The 23,976-nt window shown below is 50.7% G+C and overlaps 1 protein-coding gene across 1 annotated transcript in view; it reads right to left on the bottom strand.

The window, feature by feature from the left end:
- LOC130204767 (rho GTPase-activating protein SYDE1) overlaps positions 1–23,976 on the bottom strand; it is a 65,259-nt gene that overhangs the window by 11,434 nt on the left and 29,849 nt on the right. The window contains 2 exon segments of the mRNA XM_056431737.1: positions 5,976–6,119; positions 7,784–7,921. Of these exon segments, the coding sequence (XP_056287712.1) occupies positions 5,976–6,119; positions 7,784–7,921 (282 nt within the window).

Here is a 23,976-nt window from a genome sequence, read left to right as displayed (position 1 = left end):
AAAAAAATGGCCGCTGGGCCAAAGCGGTTCGGCCCCCAAGCCCCAAAAAAATGGCAAAAAAAAAAAGCACGGCCCCGGCCAGAAAAACCAAAAAACCCCTGGCCCCAAAAAAAAATGGGGCCCCAAAAAAAAAAGGGAAACCAAGGCCAAAATGGCCAGCTTGTGCCAGCGGGCCCCGGCCAAACTGGCCAAGCTCTTGCCAAACACAAGTTTTTTTCTAAAGCTTTTGGCCCGGCCAAAAAGAAAAAAAACAGCCCGGCCGCCCGCTGGCCAGGCCTCATGTTTTTGTTCTTTTTTGTCTTCATGTCTTTGTTTCGGTCCCATGTCCTTTTGTGTCTAGTCTGTTCCTAGCTTTTTTCCGCCACTGAAAAGGGGCCCTGCCCATGGCTCCGGCCCAAAGGCCCATGTCTGGCTAGCCCATGGCCCATGGCCAGCCCAGCTTCTGCCTAGCCCCTTTTTCCAAAGCTTCCAGCCCTGGCCAGCTGGCCTCTGGACTGCCCCTGGCCAGGCCGGGGCCGCCTTGCCCCAGCTTACCCCCATGGCCGCTCCGGGCCCTTTCTGGCTCCAGTCTTCATGTTTCCTTTTTTCTGTCTTTTGTCTTTCATGTCTTTTAGTCTTTTCTTTTCTTTTTGTTCCTAGCTGAAGCTGGTGTTGAAAATTTACAAAATCTATTCTTCTTTAAATTGTTTAAAATTTAGAGTTTTTTATTTTTCCTGGTCTGTCCTGGTCTCCGGGCTTTCCCATTTTTCCTTGGTTTTTCCTGGTCTTTTTGGTCTTTTTGGTTGTCCTTGGTTGGGCCCTTATTGGGCCTTTGGGCTTTTTTGGGCTGTTCCTAGGCCTGAGCCCCAGGCCTAGCTTTTTAGCCCCAAAGGCCGAGGCCTGAGCCCAGCTGTTCTGGGCCCCCGGGGCAGACTTTTAAAACCCCCCAAAAAATGAAGCCCCAAAAAACCCGGAATTTTCCAAAAATTTCTAAAAAAAAGGCCCCAAATTTTCCCTGAAACCAAAAAAATTTTTTCCCAAAAAATTTTTGGGGCGGGCCCAAACGAGCCTAAATCCTGGAAGGGCAAAGGCCGAGGCAGGAAAAGGCCCAAAAAACTCCAAAGCGCCAAACTGGGCCAGGGCCAAAAAAAAGGGCCCCCGACCGCCCAAAAACCCACCGCCAAACCGGCTTTAAAAAAAGGCGCTAGCCAGGCCAAAAACGGCCAGCCCCCAAAGGCCAAAAACGCCAAAGCCAAAAACGCCAAAAACACAAAGGCCGCCAAAGGCCATTTTACCCATGAGGGCCCCGGGGCAGAGCCCCTCTGGGGGCCCCGCCTGGCTTTCTGGGCAAAGGGAAAACCCTTTTAAGGGGGGCTTAGACCCAAGGCCAAAGCTGAAGGGCCAAAGCGGCCCCGAGCCCAGGAATCGTTTTGGTCTTTTCCGGGCCATGTCTTTTGGGTTTCGTTTAAATTCCTTTTTTTGTTTTCCTAAAAGGAAATAAAAAAGCACGGAAAACCCGGTAAAAAAAAAACGAGGACCCAAAACAGAAACCCGGGAAAAAAACCCCAAAAATTTTAAAAAATAAGGGCCCCTAAGGGACCAAACTTAAGGAACCCAAAAACGGGACAAGGGCCAAAAACCTAAAACCCCAAAAATAAGCCGAACCAGGCCAGAAACCCCCAAAGTGAAAACCCGAAAACCCCCCTTTTTTTCCAACATAAGCCCCAAATCCCCAAAAACCAAAATGGCCAAAACAGGACCCCAAAGAAGGAAACACAAAGGGAAAAAACAAAGACCGAAGGCACAAAACAAAGACCAAGGACAAAAAAGGCCCGCCGGCAAAAACCAGGCCAAAGCACCAAGCCCTGACCCCTTTTAAGAACGGACATCAGGTTTCGGGGGCCGGGGTTTTTGGTTTCCTTTTCGGGCGGGGTTTTAGTTTTGGTTTTAAACATGAAGCCCATTAAAAGGACCCCAAGGGTTTTGTTTGGGAAAAAACCAACTGGGGCCCCAAAAAAGAAAATATAAATTTATTTTTTAAAAACCCTTAAAGGGCCGGGGGGTCTTTTCCCGAGTCTGGCCCGGGGCTTTCCTTGAAACTGCCCAGTTTTTAATGGCCTGAGGGTAGAGTCTTTCCCTTTTAGTGGTTCCCCTTGAGCTGCCGGTCCCCCCAGAGTCTGTTTCTAGTTTCCTATCGTTTGGGGTTTTTCCCCCAGTTTTTTCCGGTTTTTTGAAATTGTTCCCTGACTTTCCCCAGCTGTTTGATTTTATGGCTTCATAAATTTTTGGTCCCTAGGGTCCAATCCCCAGTCTGTTCCCCTAAAACTGGTCCAATTGCCTAGCTTTCCTTCCCGTTCCGAAATCTTTTACTTTTCCTTAAAAATTTTTTGAGTTTTCGGGGTTGCCACCCCGAGGCGCCTTTTGATCTTTCCCGAGTTTGTTCCCGGCTTTTAGTTTCCAAAATTCCCCTTTTGGCGTTACCCTTTTCTCGACGCCCACCTTTTGACTTGTTTCGAGGTTTTGGGTTTTCCTAATCGGTTCCCTTTTGGGCGGGCCCCCGATCCCTTTAAAAGGCCAGGTCTGTCCCTTCCTTTTTTTTTTTAAATGTTTTATTTTCCACGTTTAAATCTGTTTCCCCAAGTCTTTTTTCCCGGGGCCCCCTGGGGTTTTTCCCCTCTGCCTAGGTGCCTGGGTCTGTTCCCCCAGCAGTTTTTAAACGTTTTAGCCCCCCTTATCTGTTTTGGTCTGGGGGTTCCCTGGATTTCCCCCCGAAACTTTCATATTGTCCTTTAATTTTTCCCCAAACTGTTTTTTTTCTTTTTTCCGATCTGTTCCCCAGAGGGTTCCCGTTCCTTAGTTTCTTTTTTTTAGGGTTTTTATTTCCTGGTCCTTAGTTTTCCCGGGGGTCTGTTCCCAAATGAAAAGGGCCAAATTGTTTTGTTGGGTTATAAAAAACTTTAAAATCTTTCCCAAAAACCCGTTTTTGGTTTTCCCCAAAAAACTGGGCTTTAGCCTTTGCCCATGGGTCCCCCTAAACAATGGATAAAATTCAATTAGACAAACCTCAAACAGTTTTTTGGGGGCCGGGATTTTTCTTAAATTTTCATAAAAACTGAGGGCACCTTTTACCCCTTTTCAACCTTTTTCCCGGGGGTTATAGTTTCCTCCGGGTTTGCTACCTGGGCCTTTTTGGGGTTTGTTCACCCTTTGGGGTTGGCCCGGGGGGATACCCAGGGTTATGGTGAGGTGTCGTAAACCCGCCCCCTAAACCATCCTGAGCTCCCGGGGGAGCCCCACTCCCCCCCCCCAAAGGAGGGCGGGGAGGCCCAAATTTCACAAACTCTTTCCCCCAACCCAAAAGGGAAATTACCCTCCCCAAAACAAAAATTTTTATTAAGATTTTTGTCCCTATTTTTTCCCCCGGGGGAATTTTTCCGGGAAGGGGAGGTTTCATGCCCCGGGGGAAAAGCACGGGGCCCCAAAGAAAAAGGGCCAAAAAAAAGAAAACCAAAAACAAGGACCCCCCACGAACAAGGGATAAAGCACCCAAGGAAACCCAAAGAAAATGTCATTTTAAAAACCCCCGAGGGGGGGGAGCTCCCCTGCTCGGGCCGGGGCTGGGCCCTGGGCCCCGGGCCCCGTGCCTAGCCCCCTGGCCTCCGCAAAGGCAAGTCCGGGGTTAGGGAACCGGGCCCCTCCCCTGGTTCCCCCGCTTTCTACATCCTGTCAATTTATTTGAGGTACCAATCCAGGATTTAGAAAACACCACAGCACCGAGACAGCACTGGTAAAAGTACAAATGACCTCTTAATGGCAGATAAAGGTTCCTCTCTGTGCTGGTCTTGTTGAACCTTAGTCTGATGAGACTCCTCTCTGTCTAGTCTTGTTAGACCTTGAGTGCTGCATTCGACACCGTGACCATGACATCCTGTTACAGAGACTGGAGCAGTCGATTGGCATTTCAGGCACGGCACTGGTGGTTTAAATCCTGTTTATCGGATCGAATCTGGTTTGTATTTATAGCTTATTATTATAAATAACCACCAACGTTAATCACGGAGGAGTTCCACAAGGTTCTGTCTTGGTTAATTTTGTTACTTTATACATGCTTCCTTTGGGCAATATTGTCAGGAAACACTGTAAACTTTCATTATTGTAGATGATACTCAACTATATTTATCGATAAAACCGAAACGTAACTCGGTAAAAATTCAATATCTTAAAGACATGGCTGTGGATGACCTGCAACTACTTGATGTTAAACTCAGACAAACGAAATAATTTTAATCGACCCTGAGCACCTCAGAGAGATCAATTATCTGTTGATGTGGTTTTCTGTGAAGCGGCATTGCCCTGGCATCCAACACCACTGTAAAGAATCTTGGTGCTTTGATCGGGACTTCCTTTAACTCCCGATAAAGCGTCCAAGGACTGCATTCTTTCATCTCGTATTATTTCAAAAATCAGGCACATCTTGTCTCAAAGATGCAGAAAATTGGTTCTGGCGTTGAATTGCTTGATTTTGGATTGCTGCAACTCCTTATTATCAGGCTGCTCTAATAAATCTTAGGTCCTCAGTTGATCAGAATGCTGCAGCTCGTGTTCTCACTAAAACTTAAGAAAAGAGATCATCACTCCTGCACTAGCTGCTCTGCACTGGCTCTGATAAAATCAAAATCACTGATTCTTCTCTTAACGTACAAAGCAGTTGGTGATGCCAACATATCTTAAGGAGCTTGTGGTACCATGTTGCCCTGAGGCTCGCTCACTAAATCTTGGAGGACTACTTGTAGTTCCTAGAGTCTTAAAGTAGAATGGGGCCAGGCCTTTGGTTATCAAGCTCTCTTCTGGAACCAGCTTCACCTTCAGTCCGGAGGCAGGCACAGTCACCTCCTTTAGAGTGATGAAGACCTTCCTCTTTGACAGGCTTATAGTTGGGGCTGAATCAGGTTCACCTGGTCCAGACTCTACTATAGGCTTTATAGCTGCCGGAGGACGTTTAGGATGCATGAGTGCCTATCTCCTCTTTTCTCTCCTTAGGATGAATTTTCATCTCTCAATCACGTTACTAACTCTGCTGCGGGTCCTTTTATTCACGTCTCATGGGGTCATCGGACCCTATGAGGCAGCATAAATCTATCTGCTGATGGATCATCGAGGTCTGAGTCGTGGAATTCCTTATACAACTCGCCACTGTCCTGTTGAGACTCGCCCACTGTTGAGACTCCGCCCACTCCTCCTCCCCACCGCCATCTGCCTGATGAATGGTAAGAGGTCTCCATAAATGGAGACCACTTACTATGAACTATTCATACACTGTCATATTCATTGAATAATATTTCTTTCTAAATTGTCCTTCTAGTCTTTGACATCTATTACATCTGTGTCCATCACGGAGAGGGATCCTCTCTGTTGCTCTCTCCAGGTTTCTTCCTTTTCCCCTGAAGGTTATTTGGGGATTTTCCTGGTCGATCTTGAGGTTTTTGGGCAGGATAATCTATATTCTGAATTGTAAACTCAGGACAAATTTGTAATTTGTGAAATTGGGCTATACAAATAAACTGAATTGAATTGAATCTCTATCGATGGAGGAGAAGCATCCGGATCTTCTGGTTCCCCTCAGCTCTGTGAACAGATGCTGTGACTGCAGCAGAAGCTTCTGGGTCCTCATGTGGTCCTCCACAGTGGAAACAAGGTGGATGAAGAAGTGTCAATGTAGACGAGCCTCAGCACATGGTTGGTGGTTGTGATGCGTGTCGGATGCTTTCAGGGTCCTGCAGGTCCATCAGAGTCTCTGCAGGTCAACCAGGACCAGCCCTGAGTCCAAGCCATCATGTCCCTCACCATAAGGTCTCTCCCGTCTATCTGAGGAGGCTTCTGAGGTCCAGTGGGTTAGGGTCACACCTGGGCCCTTCCCCATGGCCCTTCCCCTGGGCCCTTCACCTGGGCCCTTCACCTGGGCCCTTCACCTGGGCCCTTCACCTGGGCCCTTAGGCCCGGCCGGTGGACTGACCTGTGATGACGTTGATGTCGGGGTAGAGGTCGTCGCTCAGACACACCGCTGAGCTGCTCCTCTCAAACCAATCCCTGAGCTCCTTCTTCACGGAGGCAGAGCCACACAGTCTGTACAGACCCACCACCTGAGAGACAGACAGGCAGTCAGAGGGACAGGCAGGAGGACAGACAGGCAGTCAGAGGGACAGACATGCAGTCAGAGAGAGAGAGACAGACACAGACAGGAGGTGTTTTCATAAATGTAGTTTCTTCCTCCTCTAAATATTACAAATAAATATTTTTTAAATATATCACAAGACGTTTTTAAGTGCAGTCCCCCTAGTGGCAAACCACAAGCCTATTTTGAGGGAGTTTTTCCTGATGAGGTCAAAGGTCAGGCTGCCTCTGTGGACAGATGGTAACGCCCTCTGTGTTGCCTCCCTTTTCTGACTAGTGAAGCCCAAAGAAAACACCTGACTTCTCCTCAGAGAACCGTCAGAATCAGTATGAACCCGTCAGAACCAGTCAGAAACAGTATGAAACCGTCAGAGCCAGTATGAACCCGTCAGAGCCAGTATGAACCTGTCATAACCAGTATGAACCAGTCATAACCAGTATGAACCAGTCAGAAACAGTATGAACCCGTCAGAAACAGTATGAACCAGTCAGAACCAGTCAGAAACAGTTTGAACCCATCAGAACCAGTATGAACCCGTCAGAACCAGTATGAACCAGTCAGAACCAGTATGAACCCGTCAGAACCAGTATGAACCAGTCAGAAACAGTATGAACCCGTCAGAAACCGGTATGAACCAGTCAGAACCAGTCAGAAACAGTATGAACCCATCAGAACCAGTATGAACCCATCAGAACCAGTCAGAACCAGTATGAACCAGTCAGAAACAGTATGAACCAGTCAGAACCAGTCAGAAACAGTATGAACCCGTCAGAGCCAGTATGAACCTGTCAGAACCAGTATGAACAAGTCAGAACCAGTATAAACCAGTCAGAACCAGTACCAGTAACCTAAACCTCTCGGCTGTGTAACCGTGTTATTAATTGAAAGGCTTCAATGAATGAACTCTGATGGCCATGAAGATCTTTACTTACTCCTCTAAGAGATCTTTACTTACTCCTTTAACCCTTGTGTTGCCTTAGGTGTTTGACCGAATCAATAACCACCCTCCCCCTTTGGTCATTTGGCCCGATTCAATATTTCACCCTACTGTTACCTTTATATTTACTAACATATTTTACCCTTTGGAAGGTTCAATTTGGCCAGCAATTAAAACCTCCAGAAAATTATTAGAATATTATTGTTTTCCAAGTTTAAATTAAAGGCACTTTATGTTTGTTTGTTGACTACCGAAAGAACACCGACATTAAACATTGAATGGGGTCGATTAATCCTAAGGCGGGGGAAAATATAATAATTAGTCAAGCATATTCTAAGCTAACTTCTGAACAAATCTTCTTGACTCCTTTAAAGAGATCTTTACTGACTCCTCTAAGAGATCTTTACTTACTCCTCTAAGAGATCTTTACTTACTCCTTTAAGAGATCTTTACTTACTCCTCTAAGAGATCTTTACTTACTCCTTTAAGAGATCTTTACTTACTCCTTTAAGAGATCTTTACTTACTCCTTTAAGAGATCTTTACTTACTCCTCTAAGAGATCTTTACTTACTCCTTTAAGAGATCTTTACTTACTCCTTTAAGAGAGTGATCTTTACTTACTCCACTCAACAAGCTGCTGGTAGACCTGGAGGATGGTTGGTTCCTCCAGGTAGTTTAAATGGTGGTAACACACCTTCAGGCCTCGCCGCTCGATCTCTGCCACAGACTTCTGGATCAGGAGAGGGATCATGGACGTGGACTCTTCTTTCTCCACCAGGTGGTGCAGCTCAACCCCGAACACGTGAGCCGGCCCCGAGGCCTCGATGCTGGGCTGCAGAGGACAATCACCCTATGAGTCACGACAATGGAGATGATACAGAGTCAACCACAGAGGAGATGATACAGAGTCAACTCCACCACAGAGGAGATGACACAGAGTCAACCACAGAGGAGATGATACAGAGTCAACTCCACCACAGAGGAGATGATATAGAGTCAACCACAGAGGAGATGATACAGAGTCAACTCCACCACAGAGGAGATGACACAGAGTCAACCACAGAGGAGATGATATAGAGTCAACTCCACCACAGAGGAGATGATACAGAGTCAACTCCACCAGAGGAGATGATACAGAGTCAACTCCACCAGAGGAGATGATATAGAGTCAACTCCACCAGAGGAGATGATACAGAGTCAACTCCACCAGAGGAGATGATATAGAGTCAACTCCACCAGAGGAGATGATATAGTCAACTCCACCAGAGGAGATGATATAGAGTCAACTCCACCAGAGGAGATGATACAGAGTCAACTCCACCAGAGGAGATGATATAGAGTCAACTCCACCAGAGGAGATGATACAGAGTCAACTCCACCAGAGGAGATGATATAGGAGGTCAACTCCACCAGAGGAGATGATATGAGTCAACTCACCACAGAGATGATGGGTCCAACTCCACCAGGGAGAAATGATATGAGTCAACTCACCACAGAGGAGATGATAAGTCAGCTCACCAGGAGATGATGCAAAGTCAAACTCCACCACAGAGGAGATGATACAGAGTCAACTCCACCAGAGGAGATGATACAGAGTCAACTCCACCAGAGGAGATGATATAGTCAACTCACCAGGAGGAGATGACTAGAAGTCAACTCCACCAGAGGATGATATAAGAGTCAACTCACGCCACAGGAGGAGATGATGCAGAGTCAACTCCACACCGGAGGAGATGATACAGATTCAGCCACCAGAGATGATATAGTCAGCTCCACCAGAGGGAGATGATATAAAATTCAACTCCACCCAGGAGATGATACAGAGTCCAACTCCAGAGGACATGATATAGAGTCAACCACAGAGGAGATGATATAGAGTCAACTCCACCACAGAGGAGATGATACAGAGTCAACTCCACCAGAGGAGATGACACAGAGTCAACTCCACCAGAGGAGATGATATAGAGTCAACTCCACCAGAGGAGATGATACAGAGTCAACTCCACCAGAGGAGATGACATAGAGTCAACCACAGAGGAGATGATATAGAGTCAACTCCACCACAGAGGAGATGATACAGAGTCAACTCCACCAGAGGAGATGATACAGAGTCCAACTCACAGGAGATGATATAGTCAACTCACAGGAGGAGATGACACAGGTCCAGCTCACCAGAGGAGATGATATAGGTCAGCTCACCACAGAGGGAGATGATACAGTCAACTCCACCAGAGGAAGTGATGCAGTCAACTCACAGGAGGAGATGATATAGGTCAACTCCACCAGGAGTACAGAGTCCAACTCCACAGAGGAGATGATATAGAGTCAACTCCACCAGAGGAGATGATACAGAGTCAACTCCTGGAGAGATGATGAGTCCAACTCCTACAGAGGAGATGATACAGAGTCAACTCCACAGAGGAGATGATATAAGTCAACTCCTGGAGGAGATGATACAGAGTCAACTCCACCAGAGGAGATGATAAAGTCAACTCCACAGGGGAGATGATACAAGTCAACTCCACCAGAGGAGATGATATAGAGTCAACTCCACCAGAGATGATGCAAGTCAACTCCACCAGGAGATGATATAAGTCAACTCACCAGAGGAGATGATACAGAGTCAACTCCACCAGAGGAGATGATATAGAGTCAACCACAGAGGAGATGATATAGAGTCAACTCCACCACAGAGGAGATGATGCAGTCAACTCCTGAAGGAGATGACACAGAAGTCAACTTTCACCAGAGGAGGTGATATCAACTCCACCGGAGGAGATGATGCAGTCAACTCCACCAGAGGAGATGACATAGAGTCAACCACAGAGGAGATGATATAGAGTCAACTCCACCACAGAGGAGATGATACAGAGTCAACTCCACCAGAGGAGATGATACAGAGTCAACTCCACCAGAGGAGATGATATAGTCAACTCCTGGAGGAGATGACACAGTCAACTCCACCAGAGGCGCTGATATAGAGTCAACTCCTGGAGGAGATGATACAAGTCAACTCCACCAGGAGATGATACAGAAGTCCAACTCCACCAGAGGAGATGATATAAGTCAACTCCGCAGGAGATGATACAGAGTCAACTCCACCAGAGGAGATGATATAGTCAACTCCACCAGAGGAGATGACACAGAGTCAACTCCACCAGAGGAGATGATATAGAGTCAACTCCACCACAGAGGAGATGATACAGAGTCAACTCCACCAGAGGAGATGATATAGTCAACTCCACCAGAGGAGATGACACAGAGTCAACTCCACCAGAGGAGATGATATAGTCAACTCCACCAGAGGAGATGATACAGAGTCAACTCCACCAGAGGAGATGATATAGAGTCAACTCCACCAGAGGAGATGATACAGAGTCAACTCCACCAGAGGAGATGATATAGAGTCAACTCCACCAGAGGAGATGATACAGAGTCAACTCCACCAGTCTTTCATACATGCACACAATATTTTCGATATGTTTCAATCCGGTTTTAAAGCGCTTCACAGTACTGAGTCTGCTTGCTAAGAGTATTCAATGACCTCCTGGTCACTACGAACTCTGGTGACTCTGCTATCTTAATACTCTTAGACCTCACAGCTGCTTTTTATTGATTATTATTCATCATATCCTATTGTTTATATGATTGGTTGAATTCTTGTGATCTTCTCTATTGAAGCTTGGTGACTTAGCATCGTCTTCTGCCCCCTATCCTGGGTTCCCCAAGGTTTCATTTAGGGCCCATTTATTTTCCTTATACCTTCTCCCCTTGGGCTCATTTTAAGCGTCTCCCTACACCTTTATGCAGACGACTCCCAATGCTCGCCCCCCTAAGCACACCTGCTCTCTGGCGCCCCTGGTTGTTGTCTCAATGACATAAAGGCCTGGATGTGTGGCTTTAACTGCTAAATGCCAGAGTAAAAAGCGGAGGTGGTGTGTTTGGACCAAATGGCGATGTCCTCCGACTGGGTTCCTGCAACAGTGTAAAACCATGGTCTCTAATCTGAAGTTAAAATCGACGGTGCTTTAGAATTAGATAAACAGATAAGCTCTCTTAGCTGGTTAGAAGTCCAGTTTTTATCACCTGAGGCTGCTGTCCAAATTAAACCGGTTTATCCGCTTCTGAGATTTAGCGTGTAATTCATGCATTTGTTTCTGTGATTGAATTGCCTTGTTACACTTTATGCCGGCTTAAACAAGACTTCGTGGCCATATGGGTGTGGCAGCTATATTCGGTTGCTTACAGGAACCCATGAAATGCGATCACATCACCCCAGTCCTGTCTTCCCTCCATTGACTTCCTGTCCCTTTAGAGTTCATTTTAAAGATTTTGTTGTTTTGTTTAAAGCGGCAATGACTGGCCTCAATTATCTCTGACCTCCATACAGGTGTACCTCAAGGGTCTGAGATCGACTGATGACTCCTCCTAGTAGTCCTAAACAGAAAGGTACTAGAGACAGACCTTCTCATTGGCCCCAGGCTCTGGAACAACCTGCCCCCCAAGTCAAATTAGCATCCACCTCAAACTTCAAAGTCCCTTCAGACCTCACCTAGCTTTTGAGTCAGTTTGAGCTATGTTTTGTATTGATTTCTCTCTATTTTGTTTGTATGCCTTTTATCTACTACTGTAATATTATATTTTATTTTATACTATATGCTGCTTTACTGTGAAGCACTTCATTAAACCCTCTGTTTTTAATATGTGCTATATAAATAAATTGGATTGGATTGGATTGGATATAGAGTCAACTCCACCAGAGGAGATGATATAGAGTCAACTCCACCACAGAGGAGATGATACAGAGTCAACTCCACCAGAGGAGATGATATAGAGTCAACTCCACCACAGAGGAGATGACACAGAGTCAACTCCACAGAGAAGATGACACAGAGTCAACTCCACCACAGAGGAGATGATACACAACTGACAGTGCTGACTGCAACTCCTTATTATCAGGCTGCTCTAATAAATCTCTTAGGTCCCTCCAGTTGATCCAGAATGCTGCAGCTCGTGTTCTCACTAAAACTAAGAAAAGATCATCACTCCTGCACTAGCTGCTCTGCTGGCTCCCAGTAAAATCAGAATCACTTTTAAAATTCTTCTCTTAACGTACCATGTGATTGGTGATGCTCCATCATATCTTAAGGAGCTTGTAGTACCATATTGCCCCACTAGAGCTCGCTCCTCGTCAGGACTACTTGTAGTTCCTAGAGTCTTAAAAAGTAGAATGGGGCCAGGCCTTTGGTTATCAAGCTCTCTTTTGCTGGAACCAACTTCCAATTTCAGTCCGGGGCAGACACAGTCACCTCGTTTGAGTAGACTTAGACCTTCCTCTTTGACAAACTTATAGTTGGGCTGAATCAGGTTCACCTGGTCCAGCCCTGATTATGCTGCTATAGGCTTATAGCTGCGGGGAGCGTTGGGATGCACTGAGTACCTATCTCGCTTTTTCTCTCTTAAGGATGAATTTTCATCTCTCAATCACCGCATTACTACTCTGCACAACTTTCTCCCGGTCGCTTTTGACTTCCGTCTCATGGGGTCGCCGGAACCTGTAGACGACATAGATCTATCTGCCTGATGGATGGGCGTCTGGGTAGTAAATTCCTGCTCCTGACTACGCCACTGTCCTGTTGAGACTCCGCCCACTGTTGAGACTCCGCCCTCCTCTCCGCCATACATCTGCCTGATGGATGGTGGAGGTCTCCATCGTGGAATATGCCTACTATGAACTATTCATACACTCTGTCACATTCATTGAATGTATTTAAACTCTAAATCTGTCCTTCTGTACACATTACATCTATTGCATCTGTCCATCCTGGTCCGATGTGAGGTTTTGGGGCAGGGATGTCTATGTACAGTATGCTTTACTCCAAGACAAATTTGTAATTTGTGAAATTGGGCTATACAAATAAACTGAATTGAATTGAATTGTAGCTAAATTTAAAGAAGCGATTCCTTCTGCATTTGATTCAATACCAGTTCTCAATATAACAGAGGACTCCTGGTCTAACTTTAGTCCAGGTCTCAATATAACAGAGGACTCCTGGTCTGCTTTAGTCAGGTCTCCAATATAACAGAAGGACTCTGGTCTAACTTTTAGTCAGGTCTCATATGTTGGACTCCTGGTCTTTGGTCAGGTCTCCATATAACAGGACTGCTGGTTAACTTTAGTCCAGGTCTCAATATAACAGAGGACTGCTGGTCTAACTTTAGTCAGGTCTCCAGTAACAGAGGACTACTGGTGCTTTGGTCAGGTCTCCAATATAACAGAGGACTCTGGTCTAACTTTGGTCAGATCTCAATATAACAGAGGACTCCTGGTCTAACTGGTCCAGGTCTCAATATAACAGAGGACTCCTGGTCTAACTTTAGTCTGGGTCTCAATATAACAGAGGACTCCTGGTCTAACTTTAGTCCAGGTCTCAATATAACAGAGGGACTCCTGGTCTAACTTAGTCCATGTCTCAATATAACAGAGGACTGCTGGTCTAACTTTAGTCAGGTCTCAATATAACAGAGGACTCCTGGTCTAACTTTAGTCAGATCTCAATATAACAGAGACTCCTGGTCTAACTCTGTCTAGGTCTCAATATAACAGAGGACTCCTGGTCTAACTTTGGTCAGGTCTCAATATAACAGAGGACTCCTGGTCTAACTTTAGTCAGGTCTCAATATAACAGAGACTCCTGGTCTAACTTTGGTCAGGTCTCCATATAACAGAGGTCCTGGTCTAACTTTGGTCCAGTTCTCAATATGTGAGACTCCTGGTCTAACTTTGGTCCAGTTCTCAATATAACAGAGGACTCCTGGTCTGCTTTGGTCCAGGTCTCAATATAACAGAGGACTCCTGGTCTAACTTTGGTCCAGATCTCAATATAACCAGAGGACTCCTGGTCTTTACAAGTCAGGTCTCAATATAACAGAGGACTCCTGGTCTAACTTTGGTCTAGGTCTCAATATAACAGAGGACTCCTGGTCTAGCTTTGGTCAGGTCTCAATATAACAGAGGACTCCTGGTCTAACTTTGGTCAGGTCTCAATATAACAAGAGGACTCCTGGTCTAACTCTGGTCTAGGTCTCAATATAACAGAGGACTCCTGGTCTAACTTTGGTCCAGGTCTCAATATAACAGAGGACTCCTGGTCTAACTTTGGTCCAGTTCTCAATATAACAGAGGACTCCTGGTCTAACTTTGTCCAGTCTCAATATAACAGAGGACTCCTGGTCTAACAACTTTGGTCCAGGTCTCAATATAACAGAGGACTCCTGGTCTAACTTTAGTCTAGATCTCAATATAACAGAGGACTCTGGTCTAACTTTGGTCAGGTCTCAATATAACAGAGGACTCCTGGTCTAACTTTAGTCCAGTTCTCAATATAACAGGACTCCTGGTCTAACTTTAGTCAGGTCTCCAATATAACAGAGGACTCCTGGTCTAACTTTAGTCAGTTCTCAATATAACAGAGGACTCTGGTCTAACTTTAGTCCAGTCTCAATATAACAGAGGACTCCTGGTCTTACCTTTGGTCAGGTCTCAATGTAACAGAGGACTCCTGGTCTAACTTTGGTCAGGTCTCAATATAACAGAGGACTGCTGGTCTAACTTTGGTCAGGTCTCCATATAACAGAGGGACTCCTGGTCTAACTTTGGTCAGGTCTCAATATAACAGAGGACTCCTGGTCTAACTTTGGTCAGGTCTCCATATAACAGAGGACTCCTGGTCTAACTTTAGTCCAGATCTCAATATAACAGAGGACTCCTGGTCTAACTTTAGTCCAGGTCTCCATATAACAGAGGACTCCTGGTCTAACTTTACTCCAGATTGATCATCTTGTTGACAGTGCCATAGGCTCTCTGAGAATGACACTGGACTCGATAGCCCCTCTGAAGAAGAAGAGGGTGAGAAGGAGGTTTGCTCCTGGTATAACCTCGGACCTCAAGCTAAACAAGCGTCACAGCTTGGCTTGTACTTAAAGCGTTCAACTAATCTGGAAGAATCCCGCTTAGTTTGGCGAGATAGACTTAACACTTATCAGAAGGCCCTCCGTAATGCCAGAGCAGCCGATGACTCATCAGGATGAAGAGAACAACCCAGGTTTCTCTTTGGCTCTGTAGCTGACAGGTCACAGCTTTGTGGGCAGTATTCCTATAGACCTCAGTGTGACTTTATCAACTTCTTTAATCAAAGATTTTAACTATGAGGACAAGATTAATAATCTCTTGCTTGAACCAGTGATCTGTCCTCAAGTGGAATGGCCTTGGAAACCTCTGAATGCCTGGTGTATATTTGGAACTTTCTCCCATCAGCCGTGAGTGCTCTTTAGCGGTTTCTACTTCTACGTCTACTGTCTCTAGACCCGTCTACCTCTCTGGGACCCCGTCTGCCTGTCTCCTGGAGCCCATCTACCTGTCTCTAGGACCCGTCTACCTGTCTCTAGCCCGTCTACCTGTACTCTGTCACCTGTCTCTTGGACCCCGTCTACCTGTCTCTGGGACCCGTCTACCTGTCTCTAGACCACCGTCTACCATCTCTAGGACCAGTCTACCTGTCTCTAGGACCCGTCTACCTGTCTCTTGAGCCCCGTCTACCTGTCTCTGGGGACCCCGTCCTGTCTCTAGACCCCGTCTACCTGTCTCTAGGACCCCGTCTACCTGTCTAGACCCCATCTACCTGTCTCTAGGACCCCGTCTACCTGTCTCTTGGACCCCGTCTACCTGTCTCTGGGTCCCCGTCTACCTGTCTCTTGCACCCCGTCTTCCTGTCTCTTGGACCCCGTCTTCCTGTCTCTAGACCCGTCTGCCTGTCTCTTGGACCCCGTCTACCTGTCTCTAGACCCCGTCTACCTGTCTGCTGGACCCCGTCTACCTGTCTCTTGGACCCCGTCTGCCTGTCTCTGGACCCCGTCTGCCTGTCTCTAGGACCCCATCTCCTGCCTGTCTCTGGACCCCGTCCTGTCTCTGGACCCCGTCTACCTGTCTCTGGACCCGTCTACCTGTCTCTAGACCCGTCTGCAATCTGAGGACCCCGTCTACCTGTCTGTAGGCCCCCGTCTTCCTGTCTCTGAGACCCCGTCTACTGTCTCTGGACCCGTCTACCTGTCTCTGGACCCCGTCTACCTGTCTCTGGACCCGTCTACCTATCTCTTGAACCCCGTCTACCTGTCTCTAGACCCGTCTACCTGTCTCTAGACCCCGTCTACCTGTCTCTGGACCCGTCTACCTGTCTCTCTGGGACCCGTCTACCTGTCTCTAGGACCCCGTCTACCTGTCTCTAGACCCCGTCTACCTGTCTCTAGACCCCGTCTACCTGTCTCCTGGACCCCATCTACCTGTCTCTTGGACCCCGTCTACCTGTCTCTGGACCCCGTCTACCTGTCTCTAGGACCCCATCTACCTGTCTCTAGACCCCGTCTACCTGTCTCTAGGACCCCGTCTACCTGTCTCTAGACCCAGTCTACCTGTCTCTAGACCCCGTCTGCCTGTCTCTGGGACGCGTCCACCTGTGTCTAGGAGCCCATCTGCCTGTCTCTGGGACCCCGTCTATCTGTCTCTGGACCCCGTCTGCCTGTCTCTGGACCCCGTCTACCTGTCTCCTGGACCCCGTCTACCTGTCTCTGGACCCCGTCTACTATCTCTTGGACCCCGTCTGCCTGTCTCTGGGCCCGTCTACCTGTCTCTGGACCCGTCTACCTGTCTCTAGCCCGTCTACCTGTCTCTAGGTCCCGTCTACCTGTCTCAAGGACCCCGTCTACCTGTCTCTGAACCCCGTCTACCTGTCTCAACCCCGTCTACCTGTCTCCTGGACGTCTACCTGTCTCTTGGACCCCGTCTACCTGTCTCTGAGCCCGTCTACCTGTCTCTATGACCCGTCTACCTGTCTCTGGGACCCGTCTACCTGTCTCTGGCCCGCCTGTCTCTGGGCCCGTCTACCTGTCTCTGACCCCGTCTACCTGTCTCTAGACCCCGTCTACCTGTCTCTAGGACCCCGTCTACCTGTCTCTATGATTCCGCCTACCTGTCTCTTGGACCCTGTCACCTGCATCTCTAGACCCCGTCTACCTGTCTCTGGGACCCCGTCTACCTGTCTCTAGGACCCCGTCTACTTGTCTCTGGGCCCGTCTGTCTAGACCCCGTCTACCTGTCTCTAGGACCCCGTCTACCTGTCTCTAGACCCCGTCTACCTGTCTCTAGGACACCGTCTACTGTCTGGGCCCGTCTGTCTCTAGACCCGTCTACCTGTCTCTGGACCCCGTCTACCTGTCTCTGGGTCCCGTCTGCCTGTCTCTGGGACCCCGTCTACCTGTCTCTTGGACCCGTCTGCCTGTCTCTGGAACCCGTCTACCCTGTCTCTAGACCCGTCTACCTGTCTCTGAGACCCCGTCTGCCTGTCTCTAGGGCCCGTCTACCTGTCTCTAGACCCCGTCTACCTGTCTCTCTGGACCCCGTCTACCTGTCTCTAAGACCCCGTCTACCTGTCTCTAGACCCCGTCTACCTGTCTCTAGACCCGTCACCTGTCTCTTAGACCCCGTCTACCTGTCTGAAGGACCCCGTCTTCCTGTCTCCTGGACCGCGACTCCCTCTCTCTGGACCCCGTCTACCTGTCTCTTGGACCCCGTCTACCTGTCTCTAGGACCCAGTCTACCTGTCTCACAGACCCCGTCTACCTGTCTCTGGGCCCCGTCTACCTGTCTCTAGGACCCCGTCTACCTGTCTCTTGGACCCCGTCTGCCTGTCTCTGAGCCCGTCTACCTGTCTCTGGGCCCGTCTACCTGTCTCTGGACCCCGTCTACCTGTCTCTGGACCCCGTCTACCTGTCTCTGGACCCGTCTACCTGTCTCTAGGACGTCTACCTGTCTCTGGGACCCCGTCTGTCTCTGGGCCCGTCTACCTGTCTCTAGACCCGTCTACCTGTAGGGACCCCGTCTACCTGTCTCTGGGCCCGTCTGCCTGTCTCTAGACGTCTGCCTGTCTCTTGGACCCGTCTACCTGTCTGGACCCCGTACCTGTCTCTAGACCCCGTCTACCTGTCTCTAGGACCCCGTCTACCTGTCTCTTGGACCCGGTCTACCTGTCTCCTGGAACCCGTCTACCTGTCTCCTGGACCCCGTCTACCTGTCTGTTGGACCCCGTCTACCTGTCTCTAGACCCCGTCTACCTGTCTCTAGACCCCGTCCCTGTCTCTACCTGTCTGCCTGTCTCAGACCCCCGTCTCTACCTGTCTCTGGACCCCGTCTACCTGTCTCTAGACCCCGTCTACCTGTCTCTGACCCGTCTACCTGTCTCTGGGCCCGTCTACCTGTCTCTAGGACCCCGTCTACCTGTCTCTGGACCCCGTCTACCTGTCTCTAGACCCATCTACCTGTCTCTGGACCCGTCTACCTGTCTCTGGACCCGTCTGCCTGTCTCTGGGCCCGTCTGCCTGTCTCTAGACCCGTCTACCTGTCTCCTGGACCCCGTCTACCTGTCTCTAGACCCCCTGTCTGTCTCCTGGACCCGTCTACCTGTCTCTGGGACCCCGTCTACCTGTCTCTAGACCCCGTACCTGTCTCTAGGACCCCGTCTACCTGTCTAGGACCCGTCTACCTGTCTCTGGACCCGTCTACCTCTCTGGACCCCATCTACCTGTCTCTAGAGACCCCGTCTACCTGTCTCTAGGACCCCGTCTACCTGTCTCTAGACCCCGTCTACCTGTCTCTAGGACCCCGTCTACCTGTCTCTGGACCCCGTCTGTCTTGAGACCCCGTCTACCTGTCTCTGAACCCGTCTACCTGTCTCTAGGACCCCGTCTACCTGTCTCTAGGACCCCGTCTACTCTCGGGACTGTCTCTGACCCCGTCTACCTGTCTCTAGGACCCCGTCTACCTGTCTCTGGGACCCCGTCTACCTGTCTCTAGACCCCGTCTACCTGTCTCTAGGACCCCGTCTACCTGTCTCTAGGACCCCGTCTACCTGTCTCCTGGGCCCCGTCTACCTGTCTGGACCCCGTCTGCCTGTCTCCTGGGCCCGTCTACCTGTCTCTAGGACCCGTCTACCTGTCTCTGAACCCCGTCTACCTGTCTCCCAGACCCGTCTACCTGTCTCTAGACCCAGTCTACCTGTCTCTGGACCCGTCTACCTGTCTCCTGAGACCCGTCTACCTGTCTCTAGACCCCGTCTACCTGTCTCTAGGACCCCGTCTACCTGTCTCTAGAGTTTGTCTGCCTGTCTCTTGGACCCCGTCTACCTGTCTCTCTAGGACCCCGTCTACCTGTCTCTGGACCCGTCTACCTGTCTCTGGGACCCGTCTACCTGTCTCTAGGACCCGTCTACCTGTCTCTAGACCCCGCCTACCTGTCTCTAGGACCCGTCTACCTGTCTCCTGGACCCGTCTACCTGTCTGGACCCCGTCTACCTGTCTCTTGGACCCCGTCTACCTGTCTCTAGACCCCGTCTACCTGTCTCTTGGACCCCGTCTACCTGTCTAGACCCCGTCTACCTGTCTCACAGTCTGCCTGTCTCTAGACCCCGTCTACCTGTCTCTGGACCCGATCTGCCTGTCTCTAGGACCCGTCTACCTGTCTCTGAACCCCGTCTACCTGTCTCTAGGACCCGTCTGCCTGTCTCTAGACCCGTCTACCTGTCTCTTAGACCCCGTCTACCTGTCTCTGGGACCCGTCTACCTGTCTCTGGGACCCCGTCTACCTGTCTGGACATCACACATCTCTGACGTCTACCTGTCTCTGAACCGTACTGTCTCAGACCCCGTCTACCTGTCTCTAGACCCGTCTACCTGTCTCTAAGACCCGTCTACCTGTCTCTGGGACCCCGATCTACCTGTCTCTGGGCCCGTACCTTTGAACCCGTCTACCTGTCTCCTGGACCCCGTCCTGTCATCTGGACCCCGATCTACCTGTCTCATGGACCCCGTCTACCTGTCTCTAGGACCCCGTCTGCCTGCCTCTAGACCCCGTCAACCTGTCTCTAGGACCCCGTCTGCCTGTCTCTGGGACCCGTCTACCTGTCTAGACCCCGTCTACCTCTCCCCGTCTAACTGTCTCTAGGACCCCGTCTACCTGTCTCTGGAACCCCGTCTACCTGTCTCTAGGACCCCGTCTGCATCTCTAGACCCCGTCTACCTGTCTCTTGGACCCGTCTACCTGTCTCAGACCCCGTCTACCTGTCTCTGAACCCCGTCTACCTGTCTCTAGACCCCGTCTACCTGTCTCTTGGACCCGTCTACCTGTCTCTAGGACCTGTCTGGACCCCGTCTACCTGTCTCTAGAACCCCGTCTACCTGTCTCTAGACCCCGTCTACCTGTCTCTAAGACCCCGTCTACCTGTCTCTGGCCCCGTCTACCTGTCTGGTCCCGTCCTGTCTCCTGGACCCCGTGTAGCTGTCTCTAGGCCCCAGTCTACTTGTCACATGGGCCCGTCCGCCTGTCTCTAGACCCCGTCTACCTGTCTCTAGGACGTCTACCATCTCAGGGCCCCGTCTACCTGTCTCCCCGTCTACCTGTCTAGGACCCGTCTACCTGTCTCTGGGACCCCGTCTACCTGTCTCTAGGACCCCGTCTGTCTCTGGACCGTGCCTGTCTCTTGGACCCCGTCTACCTGTCTGGGACCCCGTCTACCTGTCTCCTGAACCCCATCTACCTGTCTCTTGGACGATCTGCCTGTCTCTGAACCCCGTCTGCCTGTCTGGGCCCGTCTACCTGTCTCTGGGACCCGTCTACCTGTCTCTGGACCCCGTCTACCTGTCTCTAGACCCGTCTACCTGTCTCTAGGACCCCGTCTACCTGTCTCTAGACCCCGTCTACCTGTCTCTGAACCCCGTCTACCTGTCTCTTCCCGTCTACCTGTCTCCTGGACCCCGTCTACCTGTCTCTGACCCCGTCTACCTGTCTCTGGACCCCGTCTACCTGTCTCTGGCCCGTCTACCTGTCTCTAGGACCCCGTCTACCTGTCTCTAGACCCCGTCTGCCTGTCTCTAGGACCCGTCACCTGTCTCTAGGACCCCGTCTACCTGTCTCTAGACCCCGTCCCTGTCTCAGACCCCGTCTACCTGTCTCTAGGACCCCGTCTACCTGTCTCTGGACCCCGTCTACCTGTCTCTAGGACCCGTCTACCTGTCTAGGACCCCGTCTGCCTGTCTCTAGGACCCCGTCTACCTGTCTCTAGACCCCGTCTACCTGTCTCTAGGACCCCGTCTACCTGTCTCCTGACCCCGTCTACCTCTCTTGGACCCCAAATCTACCTGTCTCTAGGACCCCGTCTGCCTGTCTCTGGTAGATCTGCCTGTCTCTGGGACCCGTCTACCTGTCTCTAGACCCGTCTACCTGTCTCTAGGACCCCGTCTACCTGTCTCTGGACCCCGTCTACCTGTCTCTGGGCCCGTCTACCTCTCTAGGACCCCGTCTACCTGTCTCTAGACCCCGTCTACCTGTCTCTAGACCCCGTCTACCTGTCTCCTAGACCCCGTCTACCTGTCTCTAGACCCCGTCTATCTGTCTCTAGACCCCATCTACCTGTCTCTAGGACCCCGTCTACCTGTCTCTAGACCCCGTCTGCACCTGTCTCAGACCCCGTCTACCTGTCTCTTGGACCCCGTCTACCTGTCTCTAGGACCCCGTCTACCTGTCTCTAGACCCGTCTACCTGTCTGGACCCGTCTACCTGTCTCTTGACCCCGTCTACCTGTCTCTAGACCCCGTCTACCTGTCTCTAGGACCCCGTCTACCTGTCTCTGGGACCCCGTCTACCTGTCGCGTGGACCCCGTCTACCTGTCTCTAGACGCCGTCTACCTGTCTCTGGACCCGTCTACCTGTCTAGACCCCGTCTACCTGTCTCTGGACCCGTCTACCTGTCTCTAGGACCCCGTCTGCCTGTCTCTGGGACCCCGTCTACCTGTCTCTAGACCCCGTCTACCTGTCTCTAGACCCGTCTACCTCTCTGGGACCCCGTCTACCTGTCTCTGGACCCGTCTACCTGTCTCTAGACCCCGTCTACCTGTCTCTAGACCCCGTCTACCTGTCTCTGGGACCCCGTCTACCTGTCTCTAGGACCCCGTCTACCTGTCTCTGGACCCGTCTACCTGTCTCTAGGCCCGTCTACCTGTCTCTGGACCCCGTCTACCTGTCTCTAGACCCCGTCTACCTGTCTCTAGACCCGTCTACCTGTCTCAGACCCGTCTACCTGTCTCTGGGACCCTGTCTCTGGACCCCGTCTACCTGTCTCTAGACCCGTCTACCTGTCTCTAGACCCCGTCTACCTGACTCTAGACCTCGTCTACCTGTCTCTGGACCCCGTCTACCTGTCTCTGGACCCCGTCTACCTGTCTCTGGACCCCGTCTACCTGTCTCTAGGACCCCATCTACCTGTCTCTAGACCCCGTCCTGTCTCTAGGCCCCGTCTACCTGTCTCTAGACCCCGTCTACCTGTCTCTAGACCCCGTCTACCTGTCTCTAGGACCCCGTCTACCTGTCTCTTGGACCCCGTCTACCTGTCTCTAGGGCCCCGTCTACCTGTCTCCTGGACCCGTCTACCTGTCTCTGAACCTGTCTGCCTGTCTCTAGGACCCCGTCTACCTGTCTCTAGACCCGTCTACCTGTCTTGGACCCCGTCTACCTGTCTCTTGGACCCGTCTACCTGTCTCTGGACCCCGTCTACTGTCTCTGGACCCCGTCACCTGTCTCTGAACCCGTCTACCTGTCTCTAGGACCCGTCTACCTGTCTCTAGACCCGTCTACCTGTCTCTGGAGCCCGTCTACCTGTCTCTTGGGCCCGTCTACCTGTCTCTAGACCCCGTCTACCTGTCTCTGAGCCCGTCTGTCTCTGAACCCCGTCTACCTGTCTCTAGGCCCCGTCTACCTGTCTCTTGCCACCATCTACCTGACTCTAGCCCCCGTCTACCTGGCTCTAGTCCCCGACTCCCTGTCTCTGAGACCCCGTCCACCTGTCTCTGGACCCCGTCTACCTGTCACCTGGTCCCGTCTACCTGTCTCTAGACCCGTCTACCTGTCTCTAGGACCCCGTCTGCCTGTCTCTGGACCCGTCTACCTGTCTCTAGACGATCACCTGTCTCTGAACCCCGTCTACCTGTCTCTGGGACCCGTCTACCTGTCTCTAGACCCCGTCTACCTGTCTCTTGGACCCCGTCTACCTGTCTCTGGACCCGTCTACCTGTCTCTGGACCCCGTCTACCTGTCTCTGGGACCCCGTCTGCCTGTCTCTAGGACCCCGTCTATCTGTCCTGGGACCCCGTCTACCTGTCTCTAGACCCGTCTACCTGTCTCTGGACCCCGTCTACCTGTCTCTGGACGTCTACCTGTCTCTGGACCCCGTCTACCTGTCTCTTGGACCCCGTCACCTGTCTCTGACCCCGTCTACCTGTCTCTGGACCCCGTCTACCTGTCTCTAAACCCGTCTACCTGTCTCTAGACCCCGTCTACCTGTCTCTAGGACCCGTCTACCTGTCTCTAGACCCCGTCTACCTGTCTCTGACCCCGTCTACCTGTCTCTAGGACCCCGTCCTCTCTGGGGTCTACCTGTCTCTAGACCCCGTCTACCTGTCTCCTAGAACCCCGTCTACCTGTCTCTAGACCCCGTCTACCTGTCTCTAGGACCCCGTCTACCTGTCTCTAGGACCCCGTCTACCTGTCTCTAGGACCCCGTCTACCTGTCTCTAGGACCCGTCTACCTGTCTCTGGACCTCGTCTACCTGTCTCTTGGACCCCGTCTACCTGTCTCTGGACCCCGTCTACCTGTCTCTAGGACCCCGTCTACCTGTCTCTAGGACCCCGTCTACCTGTCTCTAGACCCCGTCTACCTGTCTCACCGACCCCGTCTGCCTGTCTCTAGGACCCCGTCTACCTGTCTCTGGGACCCCGTCTACCTGTCT

This window comes from Pseudoliparis swirei, chromosome 14, assembly GCF_029220125.1.
Source record: "Pseudoliparis swirei isolate HS2019 ecotype Mariana Trench chromosome 14, NWPU_hadal_v1, whole genome shotgun sequence".
NCBI classification, from domain to species: Eukaryota; Metazoa; Chordata; class Actinopteri; order Perciformes; family Liparidae; genus Pseudoliparis; species Pseudoliparis swirei.
This window is presented reverse-complemented; position numbering and strand designations above follow the sequence as displayed.